Source organism: Lolium rigidum, chromosome 4 (genome assembly GCF_022539505.1).
Source record: "Lolium rigidum isolate FL_2022 chromosome 4, APGP_CSIRO_Lrig_0.1, whole genome shotgun sequence".
NCBI lineage: Eukaryota > Viridiplantae > Streptophyta > Magnoliopsida > Poales > Poaceae > Lolium > Lolium rigidum.
The window spans coordinates 276,036,738-276,059,770 of NC_061511.1; the positions used below are offsets into that span (position 1 = coordinate 276,036,738).

The 23,033-nt window shown below is 44.7% G+C and overlaps 2 protein-coding genes across 5 annotated transcripts; one reads left to right on the forward strand and one right to left on the reverse strand.

Moving 5' to 3' along the window:
* Positions 1 to 8,839: 8,839 nt before the first annotated feature.
* On the forward strand, positions 8,840 to 11,168 carry LOC124707802 (EEF1A lysine methyltransferase 4-like). Of its 4 annotated transcripts, none has more exons than XR_007004996.1 (8): positions 8,840 to 9,053; positions 9,457 to 9,570; positions 9,665 to 9,733; positions 9,836 to 9,855; positions 9,949 to 10,001; positions 10,091 to 10,121; positions 10,200 to 10,925; positions 11,020 to 11,168. XR_007004996.1 is itself a non-coding variant. In XM_047239494.1 (7 exons), exons 1-7 carry the CDS (start codon positions 8,855 to 8,857, stop codon positions 10,428 to 10,430), a joined length of 717 nt encoding a protein of 238 aa, XP_047095450.1. In that variant the 5' UTR covers positions 8,840 to 8,854; the 3' UTR covers positions 10,431 to 11,168. The 4 variants fall into 4 exon arrangements, 2 of the variants coding, with proteins under 2 accessions (XP_047095450.1, XP_047095451.1); XR_007004997.1 differs by having other exon boundaries at positions 11,023 to 11,168; XM_047239494.1 differs by having other exon boundaries at positions 10,200 to 11,168.
* A 423-nt stretch (positions 11,169 to 11,591) lies between these two features.
* Positions 11,592 to 22,262, reverse strand: LOC124648826 (heat shock 70 kDa protein BIP5-like). The gene is made up of 7 exons (XM_047188523.1): positions 21,967 to 22,262; positions 17,303 to 17,372; positions 15,224 to 15,990; positions 12,476 to 13,005; positions 12,107 to 12,387; positions 11,765 to 11,994; positions 11,592 to 11,733 (listed from the first exon to the last, which is right to left on the reverse strand). Exons 1-7 carry the CDS (start codon positions 22,260 to 22,262, stop codon positions 11,592 to 11,594), a joined length of 2,316 nt encoding a protein of 771 aa, XP_047044479.1.
* Positions 22,263 to 23,033: the final 771 nt, after the last annotated feature.

A 23,033-nucleotide genomic window follows, 5' to 3' on the forward strand; every position in this document is an offset into this window, starting at 1 on the left:
CTCAAGTGTGAGGCCTTTGTGGCGTTTTCTTTGGAGCCTCTAATTAAGTTGTGTAGTTTTCCCCAACCTTTGTGCGGGTTAGATGACCACCCTCAAGGTTCCATAGTGGATCGAGGACTTCCCTTTTGGTGCGAAGGCTCGAGGAGAACACGGTGCGGCCTTTGTGGCGTTTGGGGTGCCTTGTGCCTCCACACCGCTCCAACGGAGGGTAGCACTCGCAAGAGTGTGAACTTCGGGATATATCGTCATCTTCGCGTCACCTCGGTTATTCCTATACCCGAGCTCTTAACTTATGCACTTCACTTTGTGATAGCCTTCGTGCTTGAAGTTATATATCTTGCTATCACATAGTTGTTTGTCCTGCTTAATATAAGTTATTGGTGCACATAGATGAACCCTAGTTTCATAAGTTTTGTGCTTGACAAATTAAACGCTAGTTTTATTTTGCATTTTTTCAAGCCATAATCGTAAAAGTTTTAAACCGCATATTCACCCCCTCTAGGCGGCATCCGTGTCCTTTCACGGAGGCCGTACGGTGGCTCCACCGGAGCGGCACTGTCGAGGATCCTTGTATCTGCAAGCACTCCAATGAGGCGCGACCATGCTTGTACAAGGTCCTTACCATTATCAACGTAATCCAACTCGAATGACACCACCTTGCTTAAAAACATCAGCGGATCTACAAAAACCTAACTTGATTCGAAAGCAGGATCACAGTTGCTATTGTATGGGGGGACAATGGCGCTCGAGGTGATGCTGATAGTCCCTGCACAAATGCGGAAGTGGACGCTCTGTCACGACTAGCAACCGCCGATGCTGTCATGGATGTTGACCGAGGAGGGTGAACTGCGAGTGCCCCCTCCCCCAACCCTGCTCGAGGAAGTGTATGCCATGACATTGGGACAAATCCAGGTGGAACCTCCATCTCCTGGCTTGAGTCGTGTGCCCCTGCTGCGATGGCGGCCAAGTGCTCGATGCGTAGCCTTGTGGGGGCGTTGGACAACCCCATCGGTAGGACCGCCGATGGAACCTTCGTGGCCGCCACTGAACCCTTTGTGCTAGCGCACAGTCAGGTAGTGATTGGTGAAGGATGATTTAACACTGGCACAATGGCCGGGTTAATCGGCGCCTAATGTCTACGGGTGCTTCTATTCTTGTAAACAGTGTTGGGCCTCCAAGAGCAGAGGTTTGTAGAACAACAGCAAGTTTCCCTTAAGTGGATCACCCAAGGTTTATCGAACTCAGGGAGGAAGAGGTCAAAGATATCCCTCTCATGCAACCACTGCAACCACAAAGCAAGAAGTCTCTTGTGTCCCCAACACACCTAATAGGTGCACTAGTTCGGCGAAGAGATAGTGAAATACATGTGGTATAAATAAGTATGAGCAGTGGCAACGGCACCGGAAAAGTGCTTTGCCCGGGACGAGTAAACAAGCGATAGTAACGCAGCGGCGATAGCACGCAGTAAAATAGTAAACAAGCAGCGATAGCAGTATTTTGGAACAAGGCCTAGGGATCATACTTTCACTAGTGGACACTCTCAACATTGATCACATAACAGAATAAATAGATAGATGCTAGACTCTACACCCTCTTGTTGGATGATGAACACCACTAAGCGTGTAGGATTACACGAACCCTCAATGCCGGAGTTAACAAGCTCCACAATATTCGATGTTCATATTTAAATAACCTTAGAGTGCACGACGAGATCAACACAACCAAACCAAGTACTAACATAGCATGCACACCGTAACCTTCACACTATGAAAGGAGGAATAGATCGCATCAATACCATCATAGTAATAGTTAACTTCATAATCTACAAGAGATCACAATCATAGCATAAACCAAGTACTTCATGATGCACACACTCTGCCAACATTACATCATGGAGGAGGAATAGACTACTTTAATAACATCACTAGAGTAGCACATAGATGAATTGTGATACAAAACTCATATGAATCTCAATCATGTAAGGCAGCTCATGAGATCATTGTATTGAAGTACATAGGAGAGAGATTAACCACATAGCTACCGGTACAGCCCCGAGCCTCGATGGAGAACTACTCCCTCCTCATGGGAGACAGCAGCGTTGATGAAGATGGCGGTGGTGTCGATGGAGAAGCCTTCCGGGGCACTTCCCCGTCCGGCGGTGTACCGGAACGAGAGACTCCTGTCCCCCGGATCTTGGCTTCGCGATGGCGGCGGCTCGCGGAAGGTTTCTCGTACCGTGGCTTTTTCGTCTCGAGGTTTTAGGTCGAGGGGCTTTATATAGGCGAAGAGGCGGCACCAGAAGGTCGAAGAGGCGCCGACACACTAGGGGGGCGCGGGCCACCCCCAGGCCGCGCCGGGCTATCGTCTGGGGGCCCAGTGGCCCCCCTCTGGCGACTCTCGGGTGTTCTGGAAGCTTCGTGGAAAAATAGGATGCTGGGTCTTGATTTCGTCCGATTCGAGAATATTTCCTTACTAGGATTTACGGAACCAAAAACACCGAGAAAACGAGAGCGGCCCTTCGGCATCTCGTCAATAGGTTAGTTCCGGAAAATGCATAAATATGACATATAATGTGTATAAAACATGTAGATATCATCAATAATGTGGCATGGAACATAAGAAATTATCGATACGTCGGAGACGTATCGGCATCCCCAAGCTTAGTTTACTGCTCGTCCCGAGCAGGTAAACGATAACAAAGATAATTTACGGAGTGACATGCCATCATAAACTTGATCATATTGTAAACATATGTAATGAATGCAGCGATCAAAACAATGGTAATGACATGAGTAAACAACTGAATCATAAAACAATGACTTTTCATGAATAGCACTTTCAAGACAGGCATCAATAAGTCTTGCATAAGAGTTAACTCATAAAGCAATAATTTAAAGTAAAGACATTGAAGCAACACAATGGAAGATTAAGTTTCAGCGGTTGCTTTCAACTTGTAACATGTATATCTCATGGATAATTGTCAACATAGAGAAATATAACAAGTGCAATATGCAAGTATGTAGGAATCAATGCACAGTTCACACAAGTGTTTGCTTCTTGAGGTGGAGAGAGATAGGTGAACTGACTCAACATAAAAGTAAAAGAAAGGTCCTTCAAAGAGGAAAGCATCGATTGCTATATTTGTGCTAGAGCTTTTATTTTGAAAACATGAAACAATTTTGTCAACGGTAGTAATAAAGCATATGAGTTATGTAAATTATATCTTACAAGTTGCAAGCCTCATGCATAGTATACTAATAGTGCCCGCACCTTGTCCTAATTAGCTTGGACTACCGGATCATTGCAATACACATGTTTTAACCAAGTGTCACAATGGGGTACCTCCATGCCGCCTGTACAAAGGTCTAAGGAGAAAGCTCGCATTTTGGATTTCTCGCTTTTGATTATTCTCAACTTAGACATCCATACCGGGACAACATGGACAACAGATAATGGACTCCTCTTTAATGCATAAGCATGTTGCAACAATTAGTGTTCTCATATGAGATTGAGGATATATGTCCAAAACTGAAACTTCCACCATGAATCATGGCTTTAGTTAGCGGCCCAATGTTCTTCTCTAACAATATGTATGCTCCAACCATTAAGGTGGTAGATCTCTCTTACTTCGGACAAGACGGACATGCATAGCAACTCACATGATATTCAACAAAGAATAGTTGATGGCGTCCCCAGAAACATGGTTATCGCACAACAAACAACTTAATAAGAGATAAAGTGCATAAGTACATATTCAATACCACAAATAGTTTTTAAGCTATTTGTCCCATGAGCTATATATTGTAAAGGCGAATGATGGAATTTTAAAGGTAGCACTCAAGCAATTTACTTTGGAATGGCGGAGAAATACCATGTAGTAGGTAGGTATGGTGGACACAAATGGCATAGTGGTTGGCTCAAGGATTTTGGATGCATGAGAAGTATTCCCTCTCGATACAAGGTTTAGGCTACCAAGGTTATTTGAAACAAACACAAGGATGAACCGGTGCAGCAGAACTCACATAAAAGACATATTGTAAACATTATAAGACTCTACACCGTCTTCCTTGTTGTTCAAAACTCAATACTAGATATTATCTAGACTTTAGAGAGACCAAATATGCAAACCAAATTAGCAAGCTCTAAGTGTTTCTTCATTAATGGGTGCAAAGTATATGATGCAAGAGCTTAAACATGAGCACAACAATTGCCAAGTATCACATTATCCAAGACATTTTACCAATTACTACATGTAGCATTTTCCGTTTCCAACCATATAACAATGAACGAAGCAGTTTCAACCTTCGCCATGAACATTAAAAGTATAGCTAAGAACACCTGTGTTCATATGAACCAGCGGAGCGTGTCTCTCTCCCAAACAAGCATTTATTCATAGAATGAAAATAACAAAACAAAAATAAAAGCACACAGACGCTCCAAGTAAAGCACATAAGATGTGACCGAATAAAAATATAGTTTCAAGGGAGGAACCTGATAATGTTGTCGATGAAGAAGGGGATGCCTTGGGCATCCCCAAGCTTAGATGCTTGAGTCTTCTTGAAATATGCAGGGATGAACCATGGGGGCATCCCCAAGCTTAGACTCTTCACTCTTCTTGATCATAGTATATCATCCTCCTCTCTTGACCCTTGAAAACTTCCTCCACACCAAACTCGAAACAAACTCATTAGAGGGTTAGTGCATAATCAAAAACTCACATGTTCAGAGGTGACACAATCATTCTTAACACTTCTGGACATTGCTCAAAGCTACCTGGAAGGTAATGGAACAAAGAAATCCACCCAACACAGCGAAAGAAGCAATGTGAAATAAAAGGCAGAATCTGTCAAAACAGAACAGTCCGTAAAGACGAATTTTAAAATGGCACCAGACTTGCTCAGATAAAAATGCCCAAATTGAATGAAAGTTGCGTACATATCTGAGGATCACTCACGTAAATTGGCATAATTTTCTGAGGTACCTACAGATAATTAGGCCCAGATTCGTGACAGCAAAGAAATCTGTAACTGCGCAGTAATCCAAATCTAGTATCAACCTTTCTATCAAAGACTTTACTTGGCACAACAATGCAATAAAATAAGATAAGGAGAGGTTGCTACAGTAGTAACAACTTCCAAGACACAAATACAAAATAAAAGTACTGTAGCAAATAAACACATGGGTTATCTCCCAAGAAGTTCTTTCTTTATAGCCATTAAGATGGGCTCAGCAGTTTTAATGATGCACTCGCAAGAAATAGTACTTGAAGCAAAAGAGAGCATCAAAAGGCAAATTCAAAACACATTTAAGTCTAATATGCTTCCTATGCATAGGAATCTTGTAAATAAACAAGTTCATGAAGAGCAAAGTAACAAGCATAGGAAGATAAAACAAGTGTAGCTTCAAAAATTTCAGCACATAGAGAGGAATTTTAGTAACATGAAAATTTCTACAACCATATTTTCCTCTCTCATAATAACTTTCAGTAGCAACATGAGCAACCTCAACAATATAACTATCACATAAAGAATTCTTATCATGAGTCTCATGCATAAAATTATTACTCTCCACATAAGCATAATCAATTTTATTAGTTGTAGTGGGAGCAAATTCAACAAAGTAGCTATCATTATTATTCTCATCATAAAATATAGGAGGCATATTATAATCATAATTAAATTTATCCTCCATAACAGGCGGTACTAAAAGACCAATATCATTATAATCATCATAAATAGGAGGCAACATATCATCAAAGTAAATTTTCTCCTCAATGCTTGGGGGACTAAAAAGATCATGAAAACCAGCTTCCCCAAGCTTAGAATTTTCTATATCATTAGCAACAATGGTATTCAAAGTGTTCATACTAATATGTTCCATGGGTTTTTTAATTTTCGCATCAAACCATCCATGTCTTAAATCAGGAAATAGAATAAGAAGCTCATTGTTATCCATTATGCCTAACTAGTGTAAACAAGAAACAAAAAGATGTAATTGCAGGATCTAAAGGAAATAGCTTCGAGTACTTACAATGGCGAAAATAGCTTAGTAGCCGAGATCCGGAGTGTGAGTACCTTTTACCTTTCCTCCCGGCAACGGCGCCAGAAAATAGCTTGATGTCTACGGGTGCTTCTATTCTTGTAGACAGTGTTCGGCCTCCAAGAGCAGAGGTTTGTAGAACAGCAGCAAGTTTCCCTTAAGTGGATCACCCAAGGTTTATCGAACTCAGGGAGGAAGAGGTCAAAGATATCCCTCTCATGCAACCCTGCAACCACAAAGCAAGAAGTCTCTTGTGTCCCCAACACACCTAATAGGTGCACTAGTTCGGCGAAGAGATAGTGAAATACGGGTGGTATAAATAAGTATGAGCGAGTGGCAGCGGCACCAGAAAAGTGCTTTGCCCAGGACAATGAACAAGCAAGCGTAGTAACGCAAAGTAAAACAAGAAACAAGCAGCGATAGCGATATTTAGGAACAAGGCCTAGGGATCATACTTTCACTAGTGGACACTCTCAACATTGATCACATAACGAGAATAAATAGATAGATGCTAGACTCTACACCCTCTTGTTGGATGATGAACACCACTAACTGTGTAGGATTACACGAACCCTCAATGCCGGAGTTAACAAGCTCCACAATATTCGATGTTCATATTTAAATAACCTTAGAATGCACGACAGATCAACACAACCAAACCAAGTACTAACATAGCATGCACACCGTAACCTTCACACTATGAAAGGAGGAATAGATCGCATCAATACCATCATAGTAATAGTTAACTTCATAATCTACAAGAGATCACAATCATAGCATAAACCAAGTACTTCATGATGCACACACTTGCCAACATTACATCATGGAGGAGGAATAGACTACTTTAATAACATCACTAGAGTAGCACATAGATGAATTGTGATACAAAACTCATATGAATCTCAATCTGTAAGGCAGCTCATGAGATCATTGTATTGAAGTACATAGGAGAGAGATTAACCACATAGCTACCGGTACAACCCCGAGCCTCGATGGAGAACTACTCCCTCCTCATGGGAGACAGCAGCGTTGATGAAGATGGCGGTGGTGTCAATGGAGAAGCCTTCCGGGGGCACTTCCCCGTCCCGGCGGCGTGCCGGACAGAGACTCTCGTCCCCCAGATCTTGGCTTCGCGATGGCGGCGGCTCTGGAAGGTTTCTCGTACCGTGGCTTTTTCGTCTCGAGGTTTTAGGTCGAGGGGCTTTATATAGGCGAAGAGGCGGCGCCAGAAGGTCGAAGAGGCGCCGACACACTAGGGGGGCGCGGGCCACCCCCAGGCCGCGCCGGGCTATCGTCTGGGGCTCAGTGGCCCCCCTCTGGCGACTCTCGGGTGTTCTGGAAGCTTCGTGGAAAAAGAGGATGCTGGGTCTTGATATCGTCCGATTCCGAGAATATTTCCTTACTTGGATTTCTGGAACCAAAAACAGCAGAAAACAGGAACTGGCCCTTCGGCATCTCGTCAATAGGTTAGTTCCGGAAAACGCATAAATATGACATATAATGTGTATAAAACATGTAGATATCATCAATAATGTGGCATGGAACATAAGAAATTATCGATACGTCGGAGACGTATCAGCGCCCCGCCGCTTCGACGAGGCCACTGGCTTCCAACTCGTGAACCATCCACGCCATCGTTGCGGCATGCCAGGGAGAAATCCAGGTCAGCTGCCACATGGAGCAGAGAGCAGAGGCGATGACACGGACATCACCGTCTGTTGACGAGACATGAGGGAGGTGAGAGTAGAGAGAGATAGGGGTGGTGATTGGCAACTCAAGTGTGTGTAAAAGAGTTATTAAGCGTCTCCCACACTTCTCCGCGTGTGCAACCGTTGCACGCGTCTTTACTGTTTTCCCCAAATGGGTCAGGCTCCATGAAAATTATTGATTCGTTCTTCCGTAAAAGATCCGATGGTGCTTTAAAACCCATGGATGCCATATCACGAAAGAAACCCAGGTAATCAAACAGCTTAATAGCATCTCTAGCCGCGTCCCCCAAAGGGATCCGACGGTGCTGGTCCGACGCGAGGGCGCACGTCGCCGGGAGGGACGACAAGTACGACGTCAGGTGGAAGGAGATGCTCGCCAACCAGAACATCCGGATCGCCTTGCTGAAGACAACCTCCACGACGAAGAAGAGGAACACCAACCTTGCGTTCCTGATCGACGGCAACGACGACAAGATGGACGAGGAGACAAGGGCTTGGTACGACGGCCATCGCCTAGATATCCTCCGACCCCCTCCGTCGAGCGCTTCCTCCTCTCCTCCGACATCCACTCCCGGCGCTGTGACTCCGACGGCCAATGATGCATCGCCGTCCGACTCTGCGGCAGACAAGCTGCAACAAAGGACTGCCGATGTCCCTGTTATCCTATAGTTTCTTTTAGATCGCCGGTATGTGGCTGATCTGATCGCCGAATTATTGGACGATGCTGTTGTGTAGTGCGAAGACGATTACTCGAAATTAACGTCGCAAGTTGAGCGAATGCTGCAGAAGAGACTGGAAAACTAGTACCCCACTCCCTATTTTTATCCAATCCTATGGTAGTTATGTCTGGAATTCGTCGAGGGGCTCAAAGGGCTGGAGGTGCTCTAATCAAACAGCCTAAATTCTGCTCAAGCCAGATGCGTCCCCCTTCTTACGTTAAAAAAAAAAAGAAAAAAACGTCGCCTTCTCTAATCTGGCTCTTGTCTTCCGCCGCCGCTGGATCGGCGACCCTTGCGTGCTCCAACAGCCGCGTCCCTCGAAACATAATCCCTGCAACAAAATCATCTTCTCTCTTCTCGCCAGCCTCCACCAGCGACACCGCAGAGATGGGCGGCGCCGACTGCAACAGCACCGATTTCGGCGCCGCCGCCTACTGGGACGCGCGCTACTCCTCCCCCTCCACCGGCGGCAAGGGCCGCGGCGGCTTCTTCGACTGGTACCAGGCCTACCCGGCGCTCCGGCCAATACTCCGCGCCTGCGTTCCCACCTCCTCCCGCGTCCTCATGCTCGGCTGCGGCAACTCCCGTACGTTTTCCTCCAACCACTTGTAATTTTGGCTGCAAATTTGAAACCCTCGCAGCGTTCTGAGATAGCTGTTTCTAGTTCACCCACAATTATGCTGCATTATGTTTTGGAAAGTGGAACTTGCATGTTCAGTGCTGTCCGTGCATACAGTTCGATTTGGGACTGCAATGTTCAGTGTTGTCCGTGCACACCGTTCGATTTGGAATTGGAATGTTCAGTGCTCCCCTGATACATCTGTTCTGTGAATTTTATCATGATTGCTAACCATGCGTTACTTGGTTCACCTTTGTGCGAGATTAACCTTTGGAGATAATCTATTATAGCTCTGTTGTTAGCATTTACAGATTTACTGTGTCGCAGTGTAAAACACAATTTGACGCTGTCCTGTTTCTGTTTTGGGCAGTTCTGTCGGAGGATATGGTAAAGGATGGTTACGAGGACATAGTAAACATGGACATCTCCTCCGTTGTTATCGAGCAGATGAAGGAGAAACACATGGATATCCCACAGCTTACATGTACCGTTTTGCCGACAGCTCCATTTTCATAGTGTGCGAGTCATGATCCCTGTGCGCGTTCTATTTACATGGGTGTTTTATGTTGTGCTTGAAGATATGCAGATGGATGTCAGGGATATGAGTCTCTTTGCAGATGGATCGTTTGATTGCGTCATTGACAAAGGTATAAGCCTTAAGCTTCAAAATGTTCATACAAAGCACTTGATATGATCTTTTTTTTTCTTTGCCACTTATTTACCATTCTACCAAAAATGTTTTTTTGCAGGGACCTTGGATGCTATGATGGTAAGCGCTGGTTGTTCAGCAAATTGCATTTCAGTTTTCTGATTAGGCATGAATTGATTCCGTGGTACTTATTTTTTTTTTTACATTATCTAGTGTGGCGATGATGCCCCTCACGGTGCTTCCAGAATGCTAGAAGAAGTGGCAAGGTAAAAAGTTTATTCAATGTTTGCTGTGGTGTGATCCTAACTGATGAACCCAGTTGTTTTAATTAAATAAAATTTCCCTGCCTTTTCAGGATTATGAGACCTGGTGGAATTTATATGTTGGTACATCCTCTAATCCTAAAAGATACTCGAACAACAGAATATTTAATGGTTTCATGACGAGATTACTTTCTTTGGCAGATAACATATGGTGCTCCTAAGGAACGTCTCACACTTCTGAATCAAGCCCGATGCCGTTGGGAAGTTGAGCTATACATTATGCGTAAGTTTGAAATACACTATCTTCACTCTGAAGGGGCACCTGACCCAAGTATACTGTTTCTACCTTGTTACCTGTTACTCTGTTATAACATTTTTATGTGCATGAGATATTTGCTTCATCCTTTGGGAACTACGGATTCAAATCCGTGAAAGATTGCTTCCATTACTTCCCAATTCTCATAAGATGCCCAAAACTACAATAGAAATCTGAATAATTATTGCTAAAGACTGATTGTAACCCACATCATTACTGGAAAATCTGGGGAGAAGATAAATTAGCGCCATTTATGTCGGGAATACATATTATATGGCCCGCTCTGTTTGCAATTTTTTTTTGGATCTAACATCTAGGTTTGCATATTGGTGTACTTGTGATTCGGGAACACATGCCAGTAATTAGTTGTGCCAGTTTCAATGGCCAAAGACCAAAATACTGTTGGTTGATGGTAATCCAGTGCCTCATTGGCGACTGTGTTTGATATAATGACGGTGGCAATTGCGACTTAAAAAGCCTGCCTGGGCTTTGCTTTGCGCCATCGACCACCCTGCGTCATTATACAATGGTATTTTGGTCATTTTTCTACCCTATTGAATGACATTGGACACTGGTGGCATATGCAACAACATGCAGACTAAACTTGGCAGGTCCAACATTTTGCAAACTCAGAGTGAAATGCACCATATTTCCCAATTTATTTTCTTCTACAGAGATTAATACTGTATCTTTTCTATCTGCTAGCAGCCACACCTGAATATCAGTTGAAACGGAGCAATGGCGCTACACACGCTTCCATGGAGAAAGTTAAACTGACAGTTGATGGCCAACTGCCGCCTGACTATGTTTTTAAGGATCCAGAGTCAAATTTCATTTATGTTAGTTACAAGTCAGATACAGCGAGTGAAAATAATTCCATAGTTGTTAGTCAAGAGGAAACCCTGACTTCAGAATAATTTGTTTTTCGTCCTTGGATTGCAATGGTAGTTATGAAAATGCACTCTTTTGTGCCATTCTGAGCGTGATTGGTAGTAACTGGTTCATTGCCTGTTGTTGTGGAAATTGGAAAATTTAAGAAACAGTTCTGATTTGTTTGCATCTGCCATTAATCAGAAGTAATCCTGCCTAGTTTTATTCAGTTCGCTCAGAGTGAATAAACTTCATTTCTGTGCAAGCGGTTCATATTATGTTTGCATTTGCTTTCAGCCAACATGCGTCTCTTGCTATAAAAGAGTGAAGGTTCTTCTTGCACTGGTCTCTCCCTGACAGTCTTGGATCATCTCCAGAGTTTTGACAGAGCCATGCATTTGAAGCTCCTAAAGCTCATCGTCATCGTGGCCACCGGGGAACCTCTGGTGCACGGCCGATACGACAGGGTAGCACACGTCGACCAGCTCCCTGAGATTCTCCTCGTAGTCCTCCTTCCCGGCGACCGGGTTGACGTCCAAACCATCCCCTCGCTTTCGTCACCGCCGCCTCCACCGCCGCCTCCTCCTCAGGCTCCATCTTTCCGTCGACCACGTCCATGACGCTGCGCACGTACGCCTGCAGCTTGTCTCGAGCTAGCAACGCCTCCCACTCGCGGGCCATCCGGTGGATATCCTCCGGACTCAGCCGGCCACTGCGGTCGATGATGGCGCTCTCCGACTTGCCGGACCCCTTGTCTGCCGCCTCCACCCGTAGTTCGCCGTACTCGTCCACCTCCAAAGTCACCTCGATGTCCCGCCTGCCCCAGTTCCATATACTGCATCGCATCACATCAGAAAAAATGATCGAAACGCACTGTCACATCACAGGCTCAACCATATATACGCATAGGCAAAGATAGTATACGATGAGGACCGGACCTTGCGGCAGGGATGCCGGAGAGTTCGAGCTGGCCGAGGAATCTACAGTCCTTGGTCTCACTGCGCTCGCCCTCAAACACTTTGATTGTCACGGTGGACCGCTTGTCCCAGAACGTGGTGAGGACGTGCGTCTTCTTCGTCGGCAAGGTCGGGTTCCTCGGGATCACCCGCGTCATCTTGCCATCCTCCGTTTCGATGCCAATCGAAAGCGCACCATACCACGGCGAGTACCCTGCATCATCCCAAATTTCCAAGTAGCTCAGTTCTTGCAACAGCTCGTACCATCATCATCATAACGAGAATACTAAAAATGATACAGTAATTAACGATCGAGGGCGAAAAGAAGCACGTACGATTCAGCTCCGGCTCCGCATGCTCGTATCGCGTCAAGTAGCTTCCCTGGACGGCGGCGCCATAGGCCATGGCCTCGTCGGGGTCGATCCCGCTGAGGGGCTCCTTGCCGTCGAAGTAATCCCTGACCAGCTGCTGCACCTTGGGGATCCTCGTGCTGCCTCCGGCGAGGATGATCTCGTCGATCTCGCGCTTGTCCAGCCCGGCGTCCGCCACGGCCTTCTCCACCTGCGCCATTGCCTTTAGGAAGAGGTCTTCGTTCAGCTCCTCGAACTGCGCCCTCGTGAGCGGCTCCGACAAGTCCACGCCGTCGAACAGAGCCTCGACCTTAACGCGCGCCTCGGGCTGGTCGCTCAGCGCCCGCTTGGCCCGCTCGCACTCCCGGCGCAGCCTCTGCATCGCGCGGCTGTTGCCGGTGATGTCCCGACCGTGCTTCTGCTTGATCACCTCGACAAAGTGGTCCGCGAGGCGCTGGTCAAAGTCCTGGCCGCCGAGTCTGGAGTCGCCGCTGATGGAGAGGACCTCAAAGACGGAGTGCGGTTTTTCTAACGGATCCGGTAACTACCGGTGTCCATCTGCCCGTGCGTTGGTTGGTTGCGATGCGTGCTGGCCGAAGCGGTATACTGATTTTTTATTGAGTATTGCCCTGACACAAGCTGCGCTACTGATACAATACGTATCTACTGGTGGCCCTTAGAGCTGCTTCTTCTCCGGCTTGCTCTCTCTCCCATGATTTATCTCCTGTACTGGATCGAGATCCACTAAATAAGCAGCGGCGAGGCGGCGCGGCGAGGCAGTCGGCGAGGCTTCGACGAGGTGGCGATCAGGGACGGCGTCCTCCATACAGACTTTGTCGGCCAGAACGGTGGTGCCGTACAAGAGCACCACCTCCTAGCGCAGCTACTCACCGGCGTGTGTTGACTTTGGTCTCCTCCGCTGATTCCCCTTCGTCGCCGCTGCGTTACGCTCCAGCCCTAGCCGCGGATTGGAACGCCGGCGTGGCTTCCGCTACCCTTATGCATCAATTGCACGGCTCCCCGGTTAGATTTCCCGTCGAACTACACCTAATCCTGGACTCCCAGGTCACCATGGCGCTCCTGATTCGGGTCTCCTTCTGCACAACTTCCCCGTGGACGTCCCCCAGCTCATGGCTGTTGTATCTTTGTGTGTGGTTGCCGGATGTGTGTTTGGAGGAGCTCTGTCTCCTCAGATTTAGGGAGTTTCTGGCCACTCATATTACAAGAAGTCACTGCATCACCTCCAATTTTATTTTTCTTGGTACATCGTATCCAATTTCGGCTACTAGCCTACTACAATACTGTTGTAGATTTTCCTTTATTTTGTTGTTTGATTTCCTTGCAGTAGATTCAATTGTTTTGTCTTATCCGGTAGCAATCTTTCATCCCACATCCTGTAGTAGTCTGTTTCTGATTTCTTTGATATACACATTCAGTTGATCTGCTCCTAATAGAACAGTGCACTGAATTTCTGGTGTGGATCAGCAGGTTATGAAATATTGATGGCAGGATTAGTACGCTAGACAAGTGATGATATACTGTTGGCATCTTCTCTTCCGTATGCTACTTCCAGGTAAAGTTGTTTGTACATTTTGAAGCCTGCTATTTATGTGGGAAAAGATCAAATAACTATTTATGTGGGAAAGAGGCCGGATGTGAATATTCCCTCCTTACTAGTGCGCCACTGATGACAAAAAGTGGTGCGCCACTGATAGCATGTTTTCTAGTAGTGAACTATAATATATGTGAATCATATTTGTGTGAAAAAGAAATAAAACAGGAATATGTGCGAAAAAAGGAGCATATTTTCTTAAAAATTATCATGACCTAAAACTTTTATGAAAACAATGTAAGATGATTGGAGTATATGGTAATAATATATGGAACTTCTATGAACTTACGAAAATAGGAAATTGTGACATGATATTTCGTAGGAAGATTTTGTCATTTATTTTAAAACTGATACAATATTTGAAACATGATACAATATTCGAGGATGATGATGCTGACCGACCCCTATCAATCTCTTGTTTGCTGTAATTGGTTCATAATTGGCATGACCCAATTTTTGGTATTGTATGAAATATATATCATAAATCTTTGATAAGAAAAAGTTAACGAAACCATAGTTGGAAAATATCTTCTTAATTTTATTCTAATTAGCTCACAAAAATTGGAAACCATTTGATTCTATTTTTAGAAATGAATTGAAACTAATTTGATATCAAGACATTACTGAACCCATACTGAGAAAAATATAATGATAGTTTGATTTGAGTTGCTCGCAAAAATTTGGAGCTATTTTAAGCATACTGAAACTATTTTGAAAAGGAAACTGGAATATGTGTGAATCATATCCGTGTGAAGAAATAAAAAAACTAGAATATTTGTGAAAAAAAGAGCTGAACATCTACAAATTTTCTTAAAAATTATACAAAACATGATTTCTAATTAGTATATGAAAACACTGGGATGGATTTCACTCAGACCTGGGACTAGCTAGCCGTGGTGGAGTAATAACCGAAGAGAGAGTGCATGAAAAGCATCCGTTGAGTTTGCCGACACAACGACATGGGTAGGGTCCACAGAACAGCAGTAAGTGAAGATACACCATTTACGGAAGGAATACCGACCCTGGGGTAGAGCAGGTTGCACGAATCACGATATATTCTATGGTTGATTTTGGTCCGGTAGTTACCGGCTCCGTCAGAATTGTCTTTCCGCTCAAAGACGCCATCCTCTACTAGCATCACGGTGACGTCCAACGTGCCGCCGCCCAGATCGAACACCAGAATCTTCTTGTCGTAGCGCCTGTCGAGGAGGCCGTAGGAGATGGCGGCAGCGAAGGGGTCGTTTAGTATGCGTAGGACCTCAAGCCCGGCGATCACGCCGGCGTCCTTGGTAGCCTGCCGCTGCGCATCTTTGTAGTAGGCCGGGACGGTGATCAGCGCCTTCGTCACGTTCATGCCTAGGAAGGCCTCCGCCGTGCCCTTCAGCTTGGCGAGCACGTCGGCGGCAATCTCCTCAGGGCTGAGCACGACAACGTCGCTGCCGCCGTCTCCCGCGTCAACCCGCACGTGCGGTCTCCCGTCCTCATCCACGACGGCGTACGGCAGGAGCTCTATTTCCCGTTGCACGTCCGCGTCGCTGTACCGCCGTCCCAGCAGGCGCTTGGCGGCGCCATAGATGGTGTTGGCGGCCTCGCCGACGAACCTTTTGCCGCCGTCCGTGAAGGCGACCTGCGATGGGGTGGCCCGGTTGCCATGCTCGTCGGGGACGATCTCGACACGCTCGTTCCGGTAGACGGCGACGCGGGAATAGGTTGCACCGAGATCGATGCCGATCACGTCGCTGTTCTTGCTGCGGCGCGGTGGGCCGGGGTCGAAGTACGACGCCGTAAGGTTTACGGATCCGACGAGCACAAGGCAGAGCAGCAACGCGGCGGCAGGAGACATTGTCATCTTCTTCGCTCGATTGATGGACACGCTGGGTAGCTGCGTCTGCGTCAATGTACACAGCAGGTAGTAGTCACTAGTCAGGTACAAACCCGATTAGGCAAGTTTTGGGTGTTCAATCCAATCGATGAGGAACGCGTGGTCTGAGTAATCTTAACCGTCGATGGCCCTGACTCATAGGGAGATGTGATAATGAGTTGGCCTTCCAAATATGTAAACCGATACCAACTGAACTTTTTTTCAGATGAAAAGGCTCTGCAGCCTTTTTTTTTTTGTGATAACCTGCTTTATATTGAAAGCAACGTTTTTTTTTTTTTTTGAACAAGCTGAGGCGTCGGAGACGCCAAATTTCATTCAACTCATAGGCAGTTTACAAGGTGTAGTACAAGATCTGGTGACTTGATCTGAGAAAATGCATATAGAAAAGGACAATCTATATTTCTATGAGCTGAAGAAGAACAACTAAAAATAGGCTGAGACATAGAATGTCTAAGAGCCTGATGAGCACATTCATGGGCTACTTCGTTGAGATTCCTGTTGATGTGGTAAATTGCCGTTTGGGAAGATTCCGTCAAAGTTTTATATTCAGCAATGTGCTTCCTGATTTCCCAGGGAATCTGTTGAAGACTGGTTGTCTCTAAAGCCGCTGCTGCTAGTACGCTGTTGTCTGTAAGAAAAGTATGGTTGTGTAGTTTAAGAGCTAAACCTATCCTGGCAGCAACAAGGAGAGCTTCTGCCTGAAGAAGAGAATGGAAGCTTCTATCACGATTTCAGCGTTCCTGCCTTCCTCCTGAACTTGACAGTAAACTCCAACTCCAGTTGTATCTGAACTTGAACCAGGTGCATTTCTTGTCCCCCAAGCTGCGTCCGAGAAGAATTTTGATCCTGTGATGTGCAAAACCGACTTGATAGTACTACCTTTGGACGTCATTTGGTCCTGCATCTCAACCCGCTTTTGTCTTTGCTTTGGTGAAGATAAATATGTACCTAGAACTTGCTTGTTGGAGTTTTTCCCTGCAAAACATCATGCATCTCCAGACTATGTTTTAAAGCATTAGCCATGAAATGAATTTGAGTCGGGTATCTGTATTTTCCGTTGAAAAGGGCATGATTTCCAGAGGCACCACATATAAGTTAAGACATTAGCTAAAGTTGCATTTGGGTGGTTCATATTTAGTAGCTTTACTAGAACATCAGTGAGCGAGTTGGTATTTAAAGTAATAATATCAGTTCTAATGTACCAAGGATGACTAAACCAAGCTGCTCTAGCAAAATTGCAGGTGAAAAAAAAGATGATAATCTGTTTCTTCCATTCCACATCTGCAACAAAGTTTACTTATATGCTTAGAGTACTTACCTGCTCTAGCTCCTGTCGGAATAGCTTTTCTGAGCACTCTCCATCCAAATGCTTGAACTCTTGGGGTAACCTGTTTATTTTTCCAAACCTGCTTTAACAATTGAATTGTGGCTAGGTTTACTTGTCTTGGCCTTGGTTCTCCATTTTCCTGTAAATTTTGAAGGTATGCCCTATATGCACTTTTTGTATTACATTTTCCTGTTGGAGTGAGCTTCCAACAGAGCATGTCCTCATCTTGGGAGGGGATAATAGGGGTATTTTTTATTGTAGTGGACAAGGGATTTTGGAAAAGATTATCAATGAGCTGTGTGTTCCACTCTTGTCTATTTGGGAGCCAAAGGTCTCTTACTTGGGCTGGATAGGAAAACCCAGGTGGCTGAATGATAAGAGTATCATAGACATTAGCCCAATCATTACACCAAGAAGTGATCCAAATGGAAATGTGGCCTTGAGCAATTTGATAGAAAGAGTGGGCCTTAAGGACAGGGAGCATTTTTAGAATGGACGCCCAGAAGGCAGATTTGGGAGCATTTGAATTTGGGCACCAAATTGAAGACTCCAGGAAATATTTGGATTTAAGAATGGAGTGTAGAAAATCACCGAGCTGATCAGCAATTCTCCAAGCCTCCATAAGAATTAAGGCCTGGTTCATTGCTTGAAAGTTTTGGATGCCAAGCCCACCCTCATTTTTTGGTGTGCAAATATCTTTCCAAGCTCTAAGACAAAGGGCTTTGGAGTTTGATTCTTCTCTAACACCAGTCCACCAGAAATGTCTAATAATACTAGTGAGCTTAGCAATGAACTTTTTAGAGAAAAGAATGTTGTACATGTAGTAGACTGGGATGGATGCAAAGACGGATTTAATAAGTTCAAGTCTAGCTGCATGAGAAAACTTGTCGGCTTTGTAAGTACCGAGTTTGGTTTTGAATTTGTCTAAAACAAAGTTGTAAGCCGAGGCTCTATCCTTAGCAGGCTGGATTAGAGGGTGGCCAAGATGAACGAAGTTGTTGTCAATAGTTGGCACCGGGAAGATTTGAGTGATAGTTTGAGCAGTGGCTAGAGAGACATGCTTGCTGGAGATAATCCTAGACTTGGCCCAATTCGGGGTTTGACCTGAGCGTTGACAAAAGTCCTGTAAAATATCTTTCATCATCTTGGCTTCTTGTATCGTAGCCTGACCACAAACTAAAAGATCATCTGCAAAAAGTAGTGAGTGAATTGAGGGGCAACTTGGTCCAAGAGTGATACCTGCAAGACAACTTTGCGACATGGCCTGTTGCAAGGCTATAGATAATTCATTAATTGCCAGCACAAATAAATAAGGTGAAAGTGGGCATCCCTGCCTGATACCTCTGCTGCCTCGAAATTTCGCAAAACGTTGGCCATTAATGACTACTGAAAATATTGGCGTTGAGAGGCAAGAGTGAATTAAATTAATAAAATGGCCATGCAACCCTTTACGAGCAAGCACTGCAACCATAAAGTCCCACTCAAGCCTATCAAAATCTTTTGCAAGATCAATTTTAAGCATGAAAGATTTATTTTCCCAAGCGCTTAAAGAAAAGGAGTGCGTAATTTCTTGAGCAATGATAATGTTGTTACTAATACGCCTACCCTCTATGAAAGCTTGTTGAGAGGGATGCACATAATCCGGCAAGTGAGATTTTAGCCTATTTGCTAGACATTTCGCAATAATTTTGTAGATGACATTGCATAGGCTAATAGGTCTATAGTCAGCCGGAACTAAAGGGACAAGCTTTTTAGGGATGAGAGCAATGTGAGCTTCATTAATGTGAGCTGGCATAGTACCTGTTGTTTGAAAGAAGCCTCTTATCAGCTGAACAACATCCTTCCCTATCCAGTCCCATGTTGCGATGTAGAATTCCACGTTAAAACCATCTGGCCCTGGTGATGCATTCCTTTTCATGTCCTTCGACATGTCTAAGATTTCCTCATCTGGGACACTACATGTGTAGTCTTGAGTTCATTGTGGTAGACTTGTTTCAATATAAGGCCTGCCATTGTTAGTGTGTGTAGAAGCAAAGATTGATCTAAAATAATTCACAAAGGTATTGCTTATTTTGTCTGGCATAAAATGCAGGACATCATTTTCATCATTGACAGAAACTATTGTGTTCTTTCTTCTTCTTTTAACTACAGCATGATGGAAGAAGGTGGTGTTTCTGTCGCCATCTTTGATCCAATTATTTTTAGCCCTTTGCATATAGTAGTCAGTGAGCTTGGTTAATGATTGTTCATACCTTGTTTGCAAAGACATCTCCAGAGAATGGTCTTGTTGTTCCAACGGCTTCATTTGAATTTGCTTAAGCTGCTCCTCTATATTATTCAGCTCAATGTTGAGAGGTTTCTTCTTTTGCACCAGATCTTAAGGGTTCCTGCAAGGTGGTTAGTCCTAGCCGAGAAAGGTTTATTCTTAGTTGATATCCAATCTTTTCTAGCACAGTTCTGAAAATCATCTTCTTTGAGCCACCAGTTTTCAAATTTTAAAGAACGCTTAACTCTACGAATAGGACCGTTAGTTGAGAGGAGAATGGCAGCATGATCGCTAAGACTATGAATAATTGGCATGTTGTACACATTTGTGATAGGAAAAGCCGCACACCAATCATCATTCACTAAACAGCGATCGAGTCTCTCAAAAGTTGGTTTTGAGGAAAATATTTTATTTGTCCAAGTGTAAGCCGGACCACTAAAGCCCAAATCAAAGAGCCCACATTGTTTAATAAAAGCACAAAAAGCGTTCATACGAGGGCGATTTATATTGGGAGAATTCTTTTCCATATCATATAAAATATCATTCATGTCTCCCATACAAAGCATAGGCAAGCTAGGATTATCATACACAAAAGCAGCAACTTCGCTCCATATAACAGGAGTTTGGCGGTGATGCGGATCACCATATATACAAACTAAGCCAAACTTGAGATTACTTCTAATATATACAGCACTAGCTAGAATAACATGGAAATTAGAACTGTGGATAGTAACTTGCATGTCATCATTCCACATCAACCAAAGCCCACCCGATCATCTCCGAGAGGGCACTACAAAGCTATCATACATGTTAAACCTAGCACTTAGCTCAGAGGATTTGATTTTAGAGGATTTGATTTCAGAAATAAAAGTTACCTGGGGTTTCGTTGAATTGATCATCCTGGCAAGATAAACCATTTTTTCACTGCCAAGGCTCTTGCCCATGACGTGGCAGTTCCATCCTAGTGCCTTCATGGCGCCTGTGGCGCCTTCGAGTCGAACTCCATGGTTGTTGTTGTAGTATCTTGTTGGAAAATTTGTTTCTCTACTGCTTGAGACTCTCCAAGGGTGGTTCCAATTTCATCTTGGGCAACAACGATTTCCCGGCCTCCTCGATCATGAGTGCCAGTAGCAACATCCCGACTCATGTAGTTGTGTCCAACCATCTGAGGAGGTGAGAAAGCTCCATACCAAGAATCTTGCGTGCCCGCCGACGAAGTCGGAGAAGAATGTTGAAGTGGCCATGAATTATGGTCACCTGTTGTTGCTGAGCTAGTTCTTGCAGGCGATCGACGAGGAGAAATAGCGTAGGGATGCACATTGCGCCCAAGAGATACTTCCCGGATTCTGCGATGAGGGCCTCCTTGCCTTATCTCATTGGCATCTCCGACACGTCGCCAAGAGGCAGATCCATTCTGATATACAGTAACCCCCATAGTAGATGGGTTGTGAGCTCCAATTTGGGTGCTATCCTGGATGTCCCATCCGCTAGGCCTACAGCGAGACCTGGCATATGGTGTGGAGGAATCGGCTCCAAAGATTGGACTGATGAGATCTCTTGTACGGGAGGCTTCTCCTCCTACTCCTCCTCCTCCTAATGTTGTTCCTCCCCCTATTGCTGGTCCAGCTCCAAGTACTCCAACTCGAATAGCTTCATTTGTATCAAGATGACCAGCGCCGTGAAGAACATGTTTGTCGGTGACAGAGTAGTGGGGACTGAGCGGCGATGAAGCGATTGGCAGTGGAGGAGGTTGATGAGGGGAATCGCCGGGAAGGATTTGCTGCGGTGGCTGAAGAGAGCCTCCAGTAGGATCAAACTCTAACCAAGGAGATGCCTTTTTTGCTAGCGGCGGGAGGTTTGGGCTTGGTGGGGGAAGTGGGCGCTTCGGTGAGGGATTTTGCAACAGTTGAGATTGATGAGCGGTTGGTGGAGGATTTGAAATCCCAAGAGGGGTTACCTGCATACTAGGATCCATGGATATTTGCAAGGAGACGTGGTAGTAGGAAGTTGGAATTGCTGGGTATTCTGATCTGTGACATTACTCCCTCCAGATTGCGGTTGTAACGGCGGGTTGTTCTGCTGGACCAAAAATGGCCGAGGCATAATGTTCGAAGCTTCTGCAGGTAAAAGTTGTTGGGTTTCTGCACTGGATTCCATGGCTCTTTTTGCACAAACAACTGCTGATCCAGTGTGTGGGCTTCTAAATTCAGTAGTTTGAAGAACAATTGCATGCGTTTTTGTAGCCTCTTCTCCCCTTCTGTTAGGTGCTTCTTCAATGTTTCTCTACTGATTCATTGGCTGTGAGTGAGTTAGTTGTTGATCATGCATTGTGTTTAGTTGCAGATTACCCTCTTGCCCCCCAAATGAAGAATGAACATTGACATGACACCTTGGTAGACGATTCTGCATCAGTGTGGACGATTGACCGATGTTGGCTGCGGGGTATTGTGGTTGGAAATGCCCTTGAATATTGATGTTCGTCTTGTTCATGTGTTTTTCAGTTGCATCTGCTATCTTTCCTTTTCCATTTGGATCTTCAGCAAATAATCTTTGGAGCCTGCTTAAGATAGCATTACCTTGTTGGTTGTTTCCTTGATCACCCATCCTAGTATTTTGAATCACCTCCACTGGAACAAAATTCTCATCAATCACCCACTGGCCAAACCTGTGAGTTGGTATATCCATCCCTGGTTGTCTATTCTTTGATCTCTCCGAGATTAAGCTGTTCCTGATACTGCAATTATGGACATTGTGAAACATAATACCACAAAATAGACAGATTCTCTTGATCTTCTCGTAGTGCAGATAAGCTAGACCTACAGTATTATCAGCATAGGTAACCATTGCTCTATCCTTAACTGGAGAATTTACCATTAACTTTGTTGTGCCCCAGATGTAGTCCTGCCTAGCAAACAAATTACTTTCCTGGAAGATATGAAATTTTGAAGCTGCCCCAACCTGATTTAGAATGTTCGTAAGTAAGCTGATAGATCTTCTATTTCTGGGTATCCCATAAGCTCTAACTGTAACTAGTATATGATCAAATCTGTAGTCACTGCTTGAGTTTGCATTATCATTTGGATCAAACCAATCTATAAGAAGATTTTCTGAATTCGCTACCCATGGCTACCTTGTGTATACTGAAATCATATCTTACTGGGACCTAAAGTGAGCCATAAATACTGTATTTGATATCTGGGATATAGCATATTATATGTTCCTCCATGCTCTCATCATGGCTCGCTCCAATGCTTGCTGAGATATACTCCTTGGTGTTCCTCCGGTGCAAGCAACTTTCGTGAGGTATCACTGTTGCACCTCTCTACACCCCTTAGGCCTTATTTAGTACTAGAGTTTTCGTGCTGATTAGTGCGGAACTGCGGATAATACTCTAGAGTACTGAGTGGTCCCATACCATCATCCAATTCCCACAAAACTCCATCCCCAATATATCAG